The sequence below is a fragment of the Heptranchias perlo genome, chromosome 23 (genome assembly GCF_035084215.1).
Source record: "Heptranchias perlo isolate sHepPer1 chromosome 23, sHepPer1.hap1, whole genome shotgun sequence".
NCBI lineage: Eukaryota > Metazoa > Chordata > Chondrichthyes > Hexanchiformes > Hexanchidae > Heptranchias > Heptranchias perlo.
The window spans coordinates 10,156,513-10,173,017 of record NC_090347.1 but is presented as its reverse complement, the minus strand read 5'-3'; the positions used below and the strand labels follow the sequence as shown (position 1 = coordinate 10,173,017).

The 16,505-nt window shown below is 43.1% G+C and overlaps 1 protein-coding gene across 1 annotated transcript in view; it reads left to right on the top strand.

Annotated features, from left to right (window-relative positions):
* rptor (regulatory associated protein of MTOR, complex 1) overlaps positions 1-16,505 on the top strand; it is a 355,394-nt gene that overhangs the window by 82,234 nt on the left and 256,655 nt on the right. Inside the window, exons 4-5 of the mRNA XM_068003988.1 lie at positions 7,734-7,892; positions 13,087-13,233. Of these exons, the coding sequence (XP_067860089.1) occupies positions 7,734-7,892; positions 13,087-13,233 (306 nt within the window). The remainder of the gene's footprint in view (positions 1-7,733; positions 7,893-13,086; positions 13,234-16,505) is intronic.

Sequence of the window (16,505 nt, the reverse complement as noted above, 5' to 3'; positions counted from 1 at the left end):
GTGAGGCTGTAAGGATTTCTAAGTACAGACGAGGATTTTGAAGTCAATATGGTGGGGGATAGAGAGCCATTGGAGACTAGTGAGGGCAGGGGTGATAGACAAACAAGACAAAGCCAAGTATAGCCACCGGTTGGTTGTATTTCGTCTGGTAACAACTTTAGGTAAAACTAGTACTGCTTCATAGGACAATATCCTTTTCTCCTTGCTTTTACTTTCTCAATCTTAGAGATGAAGAGGACAGTTGCTTTGGCAGTTCTGTGCTCCAGGCTGGTCAGTCTTACTCACCCCTGTTCTAATATGAAAACAGAATTTTTTGGAAATAAATAGTTGGTCTGTTAGCATCTGGAAAGAGAAAAGATAAGTTAAATTTCTGATGGAGACCCTGCATCAGAATTGACAAAGGGCTTACACCAGAAACCTTAACTTGTCTAATTTATTACAGATTTCTAGCATTTGCTGCTTTTTATTTATATCCATCTGTTATATTTCGGTACAATTCATTGTATTGAGCAGTGGATATTTGGTTTGCTATCTTTGATATGATCTTGACTTTTTGAATTTAGTTCATCTTTGACATGTTCTTTCCATTCTACCATTCCTTTCTCTGTCATGTAAAGTGTTTGAAGCTTTTTATTTTTGTGTGTTTTTGTGTCATCAAGTGAGTCTGTTCTGTTTCTTATGCGGAAGAATTAAGCCAGTGTGAGGCCTTGTATCCAGCATGGACTGGGGATGTCTTGTTGCTATTGGGAAGAGCAAAATTTTTAACAGAACACATTCACGAGCCTGTTTACATTAAGGCCTGTTCATTTACATGTGGAAGATAAATTACTTTTAAAGAATGATGTACCCATGCAAGGGTGGGGGAAGTGGATGGCAATGAAGGGGGAGGGGAAAGACACAATGAAGGAGAAAATGGATGGCAGTGAAAGAGAGAAGAGGAGGAGCAGGGGTAATGGATGGTATTGAAGCAATGACTAGCAATGAAAGGGGAAAATGGATGGCAGTGGAGGGGCAATGAATGATGATGGAGGTACAGTGGATGTCAATGATGGAAGAGGATGGCGGAAATAGCAATGGGTGGCAATAAGAAGGAGGGAAATTAATAAGGAACTAAGAGGGGAATGAATGGCAATAAAGGGAGTGAAGGGGCATTGGATGGTAATGAAGGTGCAATGGATGGGAAAAAGGAATATCAATAAGTATATCAATAGATACTATTGAGAGAGGAATGAATGGTATTGAAGGTGAGTGGAGAAGGGGTAATGGATGGCCCTGAAGGAGAAAATAGATCGCAACGGAAGTTAAAGATGCAGTGGATCACACTGAAGGGAGAGGGAAGAGGCAGAAGTTGGGTGCGGTGCTTTGAAGTGGGGGAGGCAGGGGAATTAACTGATGGGGAGTGAAGAGAGTGTCAGTATTGATTGAGGGCAGAGTGTCAGCTTGAATTGAACAGGGAAGATGTAGAAGAGTGCCAGTGTAAACTGGGAGTTTTGGAGGAGGAGACAGTGTCCCTGTGAGAGGGCGGGGAGTTGGATGGGCTACAGTGTCTCTGTATTGGATTTAGAGGGTGCATAGTTCCTTTGTGGACTGGGTGAAGGGGTTGGATGTGGGAGTATGACCGTCGACTTTCTGGTGAAGTGACAGTCACCCTAGGTTGGTCTGCTGAAAATTCTAATGTCACTTTCTTTTTAGGTTAAAAAGTCAATTAATTATGATCTATAAAAGTGCTTATAACTGATGCATTCTGGCTAATTTTAATATAAAAATTCAAAATTTTCTTGGGAATTATGTCCACTCTCCCGAGAGTGCACCTCTAATTTTGCACCTTCAACATTTGAATTTCCCCCTTCAGGTTTTCAGATACTTTACGTGGAGGAATGCTGTATGTACCGACAGGATAAGTTACAAAAGCCATGTAACTGCTTGTTTTTACAGATTGTGGTCTTGCATTGGAAGCCATTCTTTAAGATGCCAGCTTTTTTGAAGCTGTTGGTCACCGTTTGTTAGATTTCTAGGTTGGCATTACCGATCAGATTTCTGACAGGTACTGAAACATTTTAGTGATTATTAATTGTAAACTGTGAATTCAAATTTTAAAACAACTGTAATAAAATATTAGCATTTGGACCCAGATTTGAAGATCGAATGTGTGTAAATGCTGAATTTTATAGCTTGTAGTGAAGGCCAGTTCAGTGATGTGATTTTTTTTTTAGCTTTATATCCAGAAACATTGGTCAATATCCAGCACATTGCTATGTTAAATATTGTACATGTGGTGTACATAAGCTTTCTAGAATGAACACTTTATTAGATGGTGTCATAAGCCTCATTGTCTGATATCTATCTTCTAAAAAGTGCCAACTCTTAATCCGGAAAACGTTACCAAAACTGTATAAATTCCTTTGAGGACCATGTTATTTATTAGATATTGGAGTGCCAGGCTACTTAACATGTAATTTTAATGACGTCTTCATTCAAGCTTTGACGAGAAAACATGACTATCATTGCAATATAGTTCAATTGCACCTTGCTACTGTCAAATGTATTGCACTTAAAGCCTTATTAGTCCAATGTTAATGTTGGAAGTATGATTTCAAGACTCAGGTCCCAGTAGGCATTAGAAATATCAGAGAGCCCTTTGATGCTTAAGTAATGCATTGAAGACGAGCTCATTTAAAAGTCATCAGGCATTGCAAAAACATTTGCTGCATTTTTGTTAGTCGACCTCCTTCCCTCTGTGGTTCTGGCAACGTGCTTCCTCCCCCCTTCCTTCATTTCGCCACCAAACCCCCGCCTTCTTTCCTTCCTTCCCCCTCCTCTCCCTGCCTCCCTTCCCCCTCCTCTCCCTGCCTCCCTTCCCCCCTCCACTCCCTGCCTCCCTTCCCCCTCCTCTCCCTGCCTCCCTTCCCCCTCCTCTCCCTGCCTCCCTTCCCCCTCCTCTCCCTGCCTCCCTTCCCCCTCCTCTCCCTGCCTCCCGTCCCCCTCCTCTCCCTGCCTCCCGTCCCCCTCCTCTCCCTGCCTCCCGTCCCCCTCCTCTCCCTGCCTCCCGTCCCCCTCCTCTCCCTGCCTCCCGTCCCCCTCCTCTCCCTGCCTCCCGTCCCCCTCCTCTCCCTGCCTCCCGTCCCCCTCCTCTCCCTGCCTCCCGTCCCCCTCCTCTCCCTGCCTCCCGTCCCCCTCCTCTCCCTGCCTCCCGTCCCCCTCCTCCTCTCCCTGCCTCCCGTCCCCCTCCTCCTCTCCCTGCCTCCCGTCCCCCTCCTCCTCTCCCTGCCTCCCGTCCCCCTCCTCCTCTCCCTGCCTCCCGTCCCCCTCCTCCTCTCCCTGCCTCCCGTCCCCCTCCTCCTCTCCCTGCCTCCCGTCCCCCTCCTCCTCTCCCTGCCTCCCGTCCCCCTCCTCCTCTCCCTGCCTCCCGTCCCCCTCCTCCTCTCCCTGCCTCCCGTCCCCCTCCTCCTCTCCCTGCCTCCCGTCCCCCTCCTCCTCTCCCTGCCTCCCGTCCCCCTCCTCCTCTCCCTGCCTCCCGTCCCCCTCCTCCTCTCCCTGCCTCCCGTCCCCCTCCTCCTCTCCCTGCCTCCCGTCCCCCTCCTCCTCTCCCTGCCTCCCGTCCCCCTCCTCCTCTCCCTGCCTCCCGTCCCCCTCCTCCTCTCCCTGCCTCCCGTCCCCCTCCTCCTCTCCCTGCCTCCCGTCCCCCTCCTCCTCTCCCTGCCTCCCGTCCCCCTCCTCCTCTCCCTGCCTCCCGTCCCCCTCCTCCTCTCCCTGCCTCCCGTCCCCCTCCTCCTCTCCCTGCCTCCCGTCCCCCTCCTCCTCTCCCTGCCTCCCGTCCCCCTCCTCCTCTCCCTGCCTCCCGTCCCCCTCCTCCTCTCCCTGCCTCCCTTCCCCGCCCTCCTCCTCTCCCTGCCTCCCTTCCCCGCCCTCCTCCTCTCCCTGCCTCCCTTCCCCGCCCTCCTCCTCTCCCTGCCTCCCTTCCCCGCCCTCCTCCTCTCCCTGCCTCCCTTCCCCGCCCTCCTCCTCTCCCTGCCTCCCTTCCCCGCCCTCCTCCTCTCCCTGCCTCCCTTCCCCGCCCTCCTCCTCTCCCTGCCTCCCTTCCCCGCCCTCCTCCTCTCCCTGCCTCCCTTCCCCGCCCTCCTCCTCTCCCTGCCTCCCTTCCCCGCCCTCCTCCTCTCCCTGCCTCCCTTCCCCGCCCTCCTCCTCTCCCTGCCTCCCTTCCCCGCCCTCCTCCTCTCCCTGCCTCCCTTCCCCGCCCTCCTCCTCTCCCTGCCTCCCTTCCCCGCCCTCCTCCTCTCCCTGCCTCCCTTCCCCGCCCTCCTCCTCTCCCTGCCTCCCTTCCCCGCCCTCCTCCTCTCCCTGCCTCCCTTCCCCGCCCTCCTCCTCTCCCTGCCTCCCTTCCCCGCCCTCCTCCTCTCCCTGCCTCCCTTCCCCGCCCTCCTCCTCTCCCTGCCTCCCTTCCCCGCCCTCCTCCTCTCCCTGCCTCCCTTCCCCGCCCTCCTCCTCTCCCCGCCCGCCGGTCTTGACTGACTCTCACTTTGCCAAAACTTTCCAACACACATCCTGTCTTAGCTCATCCATGACTCCTGATCCCCATTGACTTCCTATCCACCGACACATTAAATTTAATATGCTTGTTCATAAATCCATCTGTGGCGTTTCCTCCAGTCTTATATCGCCCCTGAATGCCGTGGTTTCTGACTCTCGATCTGGATCTTTGTCCTATCATTCATGGTGGGGCATTCAGTTGCCTTGGTCTACTTAAATTTCTCCATTTCTCCACTTCTCCACAAGTTTAAAAGCCATCGAGCGGAAGATTGGCAAAATGCAGTTGGCTAGAGGCATGGCTGTGGCTTTCGTCTTACTGGTGGTACCATTGAGGCACTGAAGGCGGGGGATTGTGAAGTATGTTTCTCATTCCTGGGGCGATTTTACAATCCAATAAATGAGCAAGAAGTAAACTTCACTCTTGACATTATAGAGGAACAATTAATTCAGACCTGCAAGGAGAATAGATTCTGCTATTACATCGGAGCAACGAGTGATGCCGCCACTAATATAGTTAAAGAAGTCTCTCGACCCATGAGCAATCACTTGCTGGTCAATAAAATCTGAGAAACCGAAGAAGACAGACGGTCAGATCTGCGATCTGAAATATGACAAGCAGGTGGACCCTGAGCACGGTTGATCTGCAGGTGCTGAAGAATGCCGAAGTACACCCCCCTCGCTGCAGAATCACAGAGCGAGCTCAGTGAAGCCAGAACGTGCCCTGCCACCACCTTGTAATTGCACATTTCCATGGGTTTTCACTTGCATTTTTTGTATTTAAAGGGAACTTTAACGTCTTGATGATTTTTTAAAAAAACACTAAAAAGCCATCTCTTTGTCAAGCTTTCATCAATTTCCTAATCTCCCTCTTCCTGCTTTGTGTCCTTGAGGCATTTCTTTACATTAAAGGTACTACAGTCTACTATAGTTGATTCAAGGTTTTTTTTTAACCTTATCCTGTAATTCTAATTAAGCAATTTAAGTAAAGCAGCACAGGAGGCATTGTTTCTATATATAAAAAAAAATCAAATTAAAATAATTTGAATGAAGTGACTATGAATTAAAAGTAGACTTTAGGTAAATGATGGTGGTTTTACACACCTACAATCCCCTTCTCCTTCCCCAAGTTGGATAGGGCCACAATCCTAATTTTCGACAATCCAGCCCTTCTGGATCGTTAGAAATGTCATTACATCTTTTTAAAAGATTTAAACATCATCTTGCATATCTTAGTAACACTTGAAGTTTGGGAAGATCTGAATGTTTTGCTAGGTGAGGACAAAGATGTATACAAAGGGACCCAGGACTTGCTGACAGCCATGCATTGCTGTAAAGGCACTATCATTACTTTGATACAAATGGAAATCATCTTAAATGAATGTCAGTTCTCGGCTGTCGGAAATACTAGATGAAGGAAGGATACCTCTAATGACAATGACCCAAATAGTTGCATATGTGTATAATCCAAATAAATGATTGTATTTTAGAAATCTGTGAGATCTTATAAAAGATGATCACTTGTGAAAGATGTTGCAGTTTTGTCCTTTGGAAATCTAGGGTCATGCAGTTGCTCTCTGCCTTAATTCATGATGTGGAGATGCCGGTGATGGACTGGGGTTGACAAATGTAAGGAATCTTACAACACCAGGTTATAGTCCAACTGTTTTATTTGAAAATCTCAAGCTTTCGGAGGCTTTCTCCTTCGTCAGGTGAGTGTGGGATTCGGATTCCATGGAAGGTTGCCGCATTTATAGTCAGAGAACAATACCTGGTGATTACAGATAATCTTTCCAACTGCCCGTTGTCAAGGCAATCAAAGTGTTCAGACAGAGAGATGTTACCTACAGGACCATCGAATACACAAACGGCCAGAACAAAAGACAGACAGAGAGAGAGCCTTCAACATGTCATCGATGACGACGAACACCTCGCTAAGGCCATCCCCACACCTCCACTACTCGCCTTCAAACAGCCACCCAACCTCAAACAGACCATCGTTCGCAGCAAATTACCCAGCTTTCAGGAGAACAGCGTCCACGACACCACACAACCCTGCCACGGCAACCTCTGCAAGACATGCCAGATCATCGACACAGATACCACCATCACACGAGAGGACACCGCCCACCAGGTACATGGTTCATACTCCTGTGCCTCGGCCAATGTTGTCTACCTCATACGTTGCAGGAAAGGATGCCCCAGAGCATGGTACATTGGCGAGACCATGCAGACACTGCGACAACGGATGAACGGACACCGCGCAACAATTGCCAGACAGGAGGGTTCCCTCCCAGTCGGGGAACACTTCAGCAGTCAAGGACATTCAGCCACCGATCTTCGGGTAAGCGTTCTCCAAGGCGGCCTTCGAGATACACGACAACGCAAAATCGTCAAGCAGAAATTGATAGCCAAGTTCTGCACCCATGAGGACGGCCTCAACCGGGATCTTGGGTTCATGTCACGCTACACGTAACCCCACCAGCGAAAAAAGGTTATCTGTTTTTAATACAATGGGTCATTCTCTGTCTTTCTCTTCCTTTCAGATGTTTCTCTCTCTCTCTCTCTCTCTCTCTGTCTCTCTCTCTCTGTCTCTGTCTTTTGTTCTGGCCGTTTGTGTATTCGGTGGTCCTGTAGGTAACATCTCTCTGTCTGAACACTTTGATTGCCTTGACAACGGGCAGTTGGAAAGATTATCTGTAATCACCAGGTATTGTTCTCTGACTATAAATGCGGCAACCTTCCATGGAATCCGAATCCCACACTCACCTGACGAAGGAGAAAGCCTCCGAAAGCTTGAGATTTTCAAATAAAACAGTTGGACTATAACCTGGTGTTGTAAGATTCCTTACATTTGCCTTAATTCACGCAGTTGTCTGCTTGCTGTTTACTACCAAAAGCTCAATGACTCTACGTTCATTTATTCATGTTGTAAAGCGCCTCATTCAATCCAGTAGAGCAGTAATTAGGAATAGCATTCAGATCTGAGTGGCAATAGGTTATTTGGGGTTTATATAGTTTCTTGTGGCCGTGATTGTACTGAATATTTTTATAAGAAAATAGCCTGTTATCCCAGCTTCCTTATTCCTTTTCCCCCCCCATAAAAACAGAATATAGTTAGCAAGAAATAGGTTTTACAAATTCTGCATTTTCACTTGTTAAATCTTGTGCTGCTTATTAATAAATACTCTTTTTTTTCATTTCAACAGGCCAGATATAAGCAGAGCCTGGATCCAACGGTGGATGAAGTTAAAAAACTCTGCACCTCCCTCAGACGTAATGCCAAGGAAGAGCGTGTGCTTTTCCATTATAATGGACACGGAGTGCCAAGACCGACAGTGAATGGTGAAATCTGGGTATTCAATAAGGTAACCAATATTTTTGTGTACTTTGTCATGCCTGTTTTGAATGCTGGTTATGTCCAGGACTAATCCAACATTAACATTCTTGAAACCAGCCACTATATGGGAGTATAAGTAAGACTATACCTTCTATGTGTGTTAATTCTAGAACATAAGTATGATATAAAATTAGCATAAGAAATTAGCTTTTGTGTTGACAAGGTGACGGTTGATTCCAGGTATTTCCTCAAAGAATTTTTATATTTATTGAACGAGTTTGCATGCATTAATAAGGCCTAGAAGTAATATGTTCGGTAAGTATAGTTTGCACAAAACAAATTATCAAGCGATACCACCTGTGTAACTCTGATGGTTGAATGAGTCGATTATGAAATTAAGTGGATTTCTTTTTTACTTCTTTTATTTATGTGGATTTGAGTGACTCGTGATACTATATGAAGTAAGCCAGAATTATTTAACAGATTAAAGTAAGTTTTTTTAAAAATAAAGTATGCACATTGCATAAAGGTGGTATACGAACATGTAAATTAGGTCTATCCTGATGGCTTGTGAAACATTTCTGGCTGTGGCTTGGTGGAAGCAGAGTGTAAGTGGTTAATATGCTGTGACATAATGGCTTACATGTGAGGTTTAAACCATGAAAATCTGTGCATGTGTAAAATGTACTGTGTTGTCCATCTGCCTAACCATGTACATTAATTCATCATGTCAGCAAATTCATATTGTGAGTGACCTTGTTGCACCCTGCATCCGTATATATAATGGTTGGATACATATTCTCTGTGCTGTTCCCCATATGATGAATTCATAATTTTAGGCTGTCTAAGGGACAAGTTGAGCACAAAGTCAGCTGCTTCCACTAAGGGGAGGAAAATTCAGAGGGCAGGTTACTGTGCATGGTATTGCTTTCTTTAAAACAGTATGCTTGGATCATCATTGGTGGAGACTTCAAAATAGGTGGCCTGTCCTTTTGTTGGAGAATATACTGTGGCATATGGGATAAAAAAAACAACTTTGAGGAGGAAGGGTGGGAGAGGAAGAAGAGATTAATGGGATTTTAAACGTGGCAAGTTATTTGCTGTTAGGTATGGGTTTAACTTGGGAGATGTGCTTCTAAGAATCAGAGATAAGCCAGCAAAGCTAAAATGCAGATTTTGGCTATTAGTTTAAAATTTGATTGGAATATTTGATTTTTAATATTTTTAAAAATTATTATGTTCTTGGACAAATACTTTTCTAAAGTCATCCAATTAGTGTCTCTTTCTAATGCTCAATCCATTCAGAGGGTATAAGATAAGCTTAATGGATAAATCCTGAAGCTATTGAAGTATGTTTATGAAAATATAAAAACTGTTCTACTTTTAAAGAGGGATGATGGTACAGTTTTTGAAATTTGGCCATCTGTATAGTTAGGATTTAGGTTGAATATAATGCAAAAATGCACCATGTTCCAGATTAGACCTATATTTTGTAGTATGTTACAAAAATAGGACGTAGTGTTTAAAGTAAAAAAATCACGTTTTATGTTGTGTTTTTGGTAATGGTAAAGAAGAGAACTATTGTAAAATGTCCAATAAACAGGTAATCTCATGAGCTGCTCTGAGGTTATGCTAATCGTACAGTAACTGAATATTTTATGCTTGATCTGTTTTATTTGATTTAGTGGAAATAAATGCAAAAGTATACATTTAAGTTTCAGTACTCTGCTTTATGTAATATCTAAATGGTCTCTGATGTTTAAAGCTACAACAAATTCCCCACCTCATAACTTAAATTTTATATTTCAAAGGATAATGACAAGTCAAAACAGCTGACCTGAATTTCAAAGAACCGGTGCATTTTTGAATGAAGTTGCATTTGCACATTTGGATCAATGTATTGACTTTGCATTCTTTTTGCTCAATTCCATTTCAGTCTCTAAAATGCAGGAAATACACACATACTGGCTTTGTCTCACTCTGACCTGTCATGGCATATGCTCATTATCTTCACTCTTTTTCTGCAGTTATTTAGTCCACATAGACGTTGAACAGAATATTTCCTGGGAGGCAATCTGGATGAGTTTTAAAGTTGCTAACACTAAAGTGATGAGACTTCTTGCTTGTCCACTCTTTCTCTTTTTTTCCACACCACATAATTCTCTCCTTCTGAGCATGAGCTTACATTTCTGTTTTTTAAAAAAAGTAGCAAATTGGACACTATATAGTTGGCTTTTTTTTTATACATGATATTAGTGCCATAAGAACATAAGAAATAGGAACAGGAGTAGGCCATACGGCCCCTCAAACCTGCTCTGCCATTCAATAAGGTCATGACTGATCTTTGACCTCAACTCCACTTTCCCACCGGATGCCTTGATTCCCTGAATCCAAAAATCTATCTATCTCAGCCTTGAATATACTCAGCGACTGAGCATCTACAGTCCTCTGGGGTAGAGAATTCCAAAGATTTACAACCCTCTGAGTGAAGAAATTTCTCCTCATCTCAGTCCTAAATGGCCAACCGCTTATCCTGAAACTGTGCCCCCGAGTTCTAGACTCTCCAGCCAGAGGAAACAGCCTCTCAGCATGTACTCTTTCAAGCCCCCTCAAAACCTTATGTGTTATAAGGCAAACTAGTACTTGAACTGTGCACATGCATGAGCAAAGTGCCATAAATCAGATGAAGGACAGTTGCTTCTCTCTTCCATCAGCAATAGTTTTATCAACAATGCTTGTAGCTCATTAACTTGTAATTAGCTGCAGATGTGAAACACCTGCAGAGATGGTTGGACAACCAAAATTGACCTATTGGCCCTCGAGTCTGTTAAGTAAAGGATTCAATCAGTTAAGGAACTCTTCTTTGGCTAATCTCATTAACAAGCAAAAGTACTCAAGCCTTTGGGATAGCAATTTCAATCATATCAATTTGCTGACATGTTGCACAAGTTCTAATTGAAATGCTAACCTGATGAAAGATTGATTTACTAAGCTGCTCTGAAGTAACGCTTTGATAATTGGTTAAGGTAATTAAATGGGAGACGTTTTGCTTGTTTTTAAGATGAATTTGAGTGTTTGAAGGATAGAATATTTTTACAATGTTTGGAGAAGGGTGAAAAATGTTTAGAATATTGAAGCATCAGCAGAATAATCCAATAGTTAACATAGAAGTATAAGATAATAGAAGTTTAAGAAATATAATGAGTGTGTAAGTTCCTACAAGGTGTTAGCTGAAAGTCAGAAAATAGGCCTGCTGGCAAACCAGGAAAGAAGATTACAGACAGCTCGCCAAAGCTATACCCTGGAGATGAAACTAGCTGCTGCAAGGAAGATAGCAAATAAACTGGTACCTGATCAGAGGTTGTATGTATTTTTCCTATCATCCAAGTTCTAGGCCTCTTCAGGAAATATACAAGTGCGATCTATTGCGTTACCACAAAAATTGTAAAAGGTTAGCTTTGCCAAGCATATACTGTAGTTCCTAACATAGCATAACAATAGCATTCGATTTTAGGTTGAATTCAACTGATGTTATATAATTCTGAAATCCAGGTCATCGTACTGATAATGATGATTACATTAACAACTATATTATCCTTGCCTGTGTAGAAGTAGCAAAATGAATAAGTAGTTAGCAATATGCCAAATTGTATTCTGTTCAGTCCTTGATGTTTTTGATGTATTCAACCAGTGTTGTACTAATAGCTAAACTGTGGCCGGATCTATTTAACTAAAACAGTTTGTGTGGAATGACTTAAGTGCAAAACCAGTTATTGCATATAAAAATCCGTTTATTCGTGCACCTTTTGGAAGGCAGCAAAAGACATTACAAGGATGGTGACTTTTTAGTTCTCCACGTCAAAACATAATTACAGTATCTGTGTAGCAAGTTTTTGAGATTTTCCTTCTATCCTTTTCTGAAATGACGGGAATATCATGTTGGAATGTAAATTTTGAAAGACTTTTGAAATTGGGTACACCGTGTAAAATGTTCTGCTGGAGTAGAGAACCTCTTTCATCCCATTGCAATGTGCACTAATTATTTTATGCTCTTGCCTGCAGTAGGTGACCTGATTTCACAAACTGGGTTATTTTATATTTTTAAAAAAAAATCCCAAATTGAAAATTAAGTTTCGCAAGTGCATTTTCTACATTCAAGTTTTGAGACTGGTCACAACCTCTGAGTGGTATCTAATGCAATAAATTGTATGTGCATTAGAATATCTACAAGATTCCAAGTGATTTCAGCAATATTCTTTCATTTTCCAGAATAACTCAACTGTTACGTAATTTTTTTTTATAACCATAATAGTCTAACCCTTTGACGTAATCACGATTTAAACAAAACCAATATTAGTTAACCTGTGAAATATATTTTCAGTTATGGGAATGGTAATGTAGTCATGAGCTCAAATCTCACCATTGTTTGAGAATTTGAATTCAGTTTAACAAAATCTCAAAATAAAAAAAGCTGGCATCAGTAAAAGTGACCATGAAGCTGTTGGATTGTCACTTTAAAAAAAAACCCCAATAGATTCACTCATGTCCTTTTAGGAGAGGTAAGCTGACGTCCTTACCTGGTCTGGCTAATATGCGACTCCAGTCCCACACCAACGTGGTTGACTCGTAACTGCCCTTTGAAGTGGCCTAACATGCTATTCAGTTGTATCAAAACAGCTACAAAGAATAACACTACGTGGACTGCAGCAGTTCAAGAAAGTGGTCCACCACTATAGTCTTAGAGCCACTAAGGGTGGGCAATAAGTGCCAGCTTTGCCAGTGACATTTACATCCTGAGAGTGATTACAACCAAAATTTGAGGAGGGGCATTAACTGTTCTGATTGGCTTCAACAACGTTAGGAATAAAGTTCTTAATATTAATCTCATGAATAAAATTAATTTTGAAGTTCTGTTCATGCAGTTAGTCTTAATATTGCTATCATTGAGTTGTAAAATTGAAAGTCTGCTTTTAAATTCATGCTGGTTTCTATTGATATGTATGTGGGGGAATTTTGCATGTAACTATACTTAACAGGTGTATTGATAAATGACGTAACTTATTAAGATTGCAGAGGTGTTGCTACAGTAAAAATAGTTCTACTTTTATCATGAGAATAGAACTGAAACAAGTTTAGACTGTTCTTCTATAAAGCTAAAATAGAAGAAAAGCAGAGGTTTCCTTTCAGCAACTAATTGTTATATTTTTTTCTTTTCATAACAGAACTATACCCAGTATATTCCTCTTTCCATTTATGATCTTCAGACTTGGATGGGCAGCCCATCTATATTTGTGTATGACTGCTCAAATGCTGGTATCATAGTGAAGTCATTTAAGCAGTTTGCATTACAGAGGGAACAGGAGTTAGAGGTATGTATGCTCTTCTCTTCACATTCACTACCACTACCATAGAATATGTTCTGTTGATGACAAAAATGAGAGTTTTTGATTTCAAATGTGTAAATAAAGTTTGCAATGTGTGTAATCAGGCTGAATTCTAACCCTTGTATCATCACTTTTTATTGTCGTACTTTTACTGAGAATAAACAGTGAAAGTGCAATTCTCTATTGTTGAGTCTTAAACTACAGTTGAGCTATCCTTGAGGATCTTTAAACTTGGTTTTCATTTCTAATTTCAACATGTGATAAATAAAACATTTTTTTTAAATCAAAAAGGGAGAAAATCAGAGGAGCTGGTTTGGGGTGCGGGGGGGCGGGAGAGGTGCGGTGGAATTCGAGCCCAGAAGCCAGGATAAATTAAAAGATCAGCAAGTCGTTTTTTACGTTGCTAAACCCCATGAAAACAAGCAAGAGACTAAAGCACAATTAATCTAAATGACAGCCAACAATTATTTACACAGCTCACAAAAAACACATTTACTGGCTTTCATGGCAGTTCCGAAAGTAATGTAGTACAACTTTCCAGAATCTCAAAATCCTGTCAAGCTATTTTACATTTATAGTATCTGTGAATGGGATTAGAATGATGTGCAAGACCGAGGCAATGGTATTATATAATTAGAGCACCCTATGGTAACAGCTGTGTAATATATGGCAGCAATTTTATGCCTCCTATTATACAGAAAACAGTATATGTGAGTCATTGCACTCTACTGTTTCAGCTTTTATTGTGAACTTTTAGTCTTTGATTAAAATGAATGTGCATAAATTGACTCTCCATATCCTTATGCTAATATCCACTTGCTTCGATGCAGGCTTAGCATTCTATCCTTAACATTGTATTTTTTGGGGCAGTGGTTTATCCAGTCTGTAAATTCTGCAGACTTCTGAGGAAGCTTGAATTCCTCCCTCTTGGTGTAGAATGTTTGTCAAACAAAGGAAAGATACACAGTTTAATCTGATTTCTATTCCAAGATGTCTTCTACTAAGTTAATTATGAGGATTCCTGTATTGGACAGGGAAGGTGAAATGGGGTTTCTACAATCCCTCCATTCTAACCTATACTGTAATTTTATCCAACTCTTGTAGTACATCAAATATGCTACAAGATTTTGAAGTCAGCGTGGCAGAGGTTTTTGATGGATCAAAGGGACTGATATCCAATGGATCCCTATGGCTAGATGATTTGGAGAGAGTAGAGACAAAGTGTATGAAGTGCTGACAGTCATGAGGGAGTTGTTGAATACAGGGGAGGTCCCACTTGATTGGATGTAATGTACCTAGATTTCCATAAAGGCTTCAGTAAAGTTCCACATGAAAGACTGCTGCACAAACTTAAAGCATTGAGTATCGTAAGTAAGATGTGGATAAGGAACTAGCTGAAAGAGAGGACGCAGCGGGTATAAGAGGAGTAATGTTGGGCAGGTGAAAACCTGGACAATAAGATGGATGCAGAAGGTTGGGGTACTAAAGTGACCAGCTTTGATGAGCAAAATTATCTTTTCTCATCGTTAATTGTTTCTATGTTTCCTCTCCCTTGTCTTTCATTCCCAAAAAGGGGATGGGTGGGTTGGTTGTATAGCTAGCGGAGGTTACAGGGATAAGGAGGGGCAAGGCTATGAAACACAAAGATGGGAATTTTAAATTGGAGGCAGTGGAGGATCGGGAGCTAACGTAAGTCAGCAAGGATATGGGCGATAGGTGAGTGGGACCTGGTGAAGGATAGGATATGGGCAGCAGAGTTTTCAATGAGCTAAAGTTTACGGAGAGTTGAGGATGGGAGGCCAGCCCAGGAGATCATTGGAATAGCCGAGTTTGGAGATGACAAAGTCATGGATGAATGTTTGAGCAGCAGCAAGGCGGAGGCGGGCGATGTTACATAGGTAGATGTCGGCAGTGTTTGTGATGCAGAGATTATGGGATTAGAAGCTTTGCTCAGGGTTGAATTGGACCTGGAGATTGAGTAGTCTGATAAATGGTAGGATACTGAGGTGTAGAGGCAGTGAGGGACCTTGGAGAGCATGTCCACAAATCCCTGAAGGTAGCAGGACAGATGGATAAGGTGGTTAAGAAGGCATATGGAATGCTTTCCTTTATTAACCGAGGCATAGAATATAAAAGCAGGGATGTTATGCTGGAACTGTATAAAACACTAATTAGGCCACAGCTTGAGTCCTGCGCACAGTTCTGGTCACCACGTTAAAGGGAGGATGTAATTGCACGAGAGAGGGTACAGAGGAGATTTACGAGGATGTTGCCAGGACTGGAGAATTTTAGCTATGACGACAGATTGGATAGGCTGGGGTTGTTTTCCTTGGAACAGAGGAGGCTGAGGGGTGGTTTGATTGAGGTGTAAAAAAATTGAGGGGCCGAGATAGAATGGATAGGAAGGACCTATTTCCCTTAGTGGCGGGGTCAATAACCAGGGAGCATAGATTTAAAGTGATTGGTCGAAGGATTAGAGCGGAAATGAGGAAAAATGTTTTCACACAGAGGGTGGTGAGGGTCTGGAACTCACTGCCTGAAACTCACTGCCTGATGGGGTGTTAGAGGCAGAACCCTCAACTGATTTAAAAAAATACCTGGATGTGCACCTAAAGAGCCATAACCTACAGGGCTACGGACTAAATGCGGGAAAGTGGGATTCGGCTGGGTGGCTCGTTTCTCAGCCAGCGCAGACATGATGGACCGAATGGCCTCCTTCTGTGCCGTAAATTTTCTATGAGCCTGAGACAGTGGCTAGGGCGGGAGATAGAATCAGCGGCACGGGTGCAGAGTTTGTGGCGGGAGTCGAAGACGATGGCTTCTGTTTTCCCAGCTTTTAACTGGAGGAAATTGTGACTCCTCCAAGACTGGATGTTGGGCAAGAAGTCTGAACACAAACAGTGGAGGGGTTGAAAAGAGATGATGGAAAGGTAGAACTCCTTAAAGGCAGCCTGCACCTCTTATGTGCAAAATATAAGATATGAGTCTGCACAGATTCTGAACGGTGTTTGACATCGCACATGTTAAACACAGATGCAGGTCCCGTCCCTATGTTTACACACTGATGAATTATGTTAAAATATTGAATAAAGGTTGTGCTCTACTAAATCCCACATCCTCCAATTTGCACGCCAGACCTCACCAATCTGCCGATCTGAGTTTGTACCAGGCCTGCAAGAGAGCGTGCACCAAGGTTCGCTGCTGATGCACTCGAGGCCATGGTGCAAGAAGTGGACAGAAGGAGGGGCATCCTATAT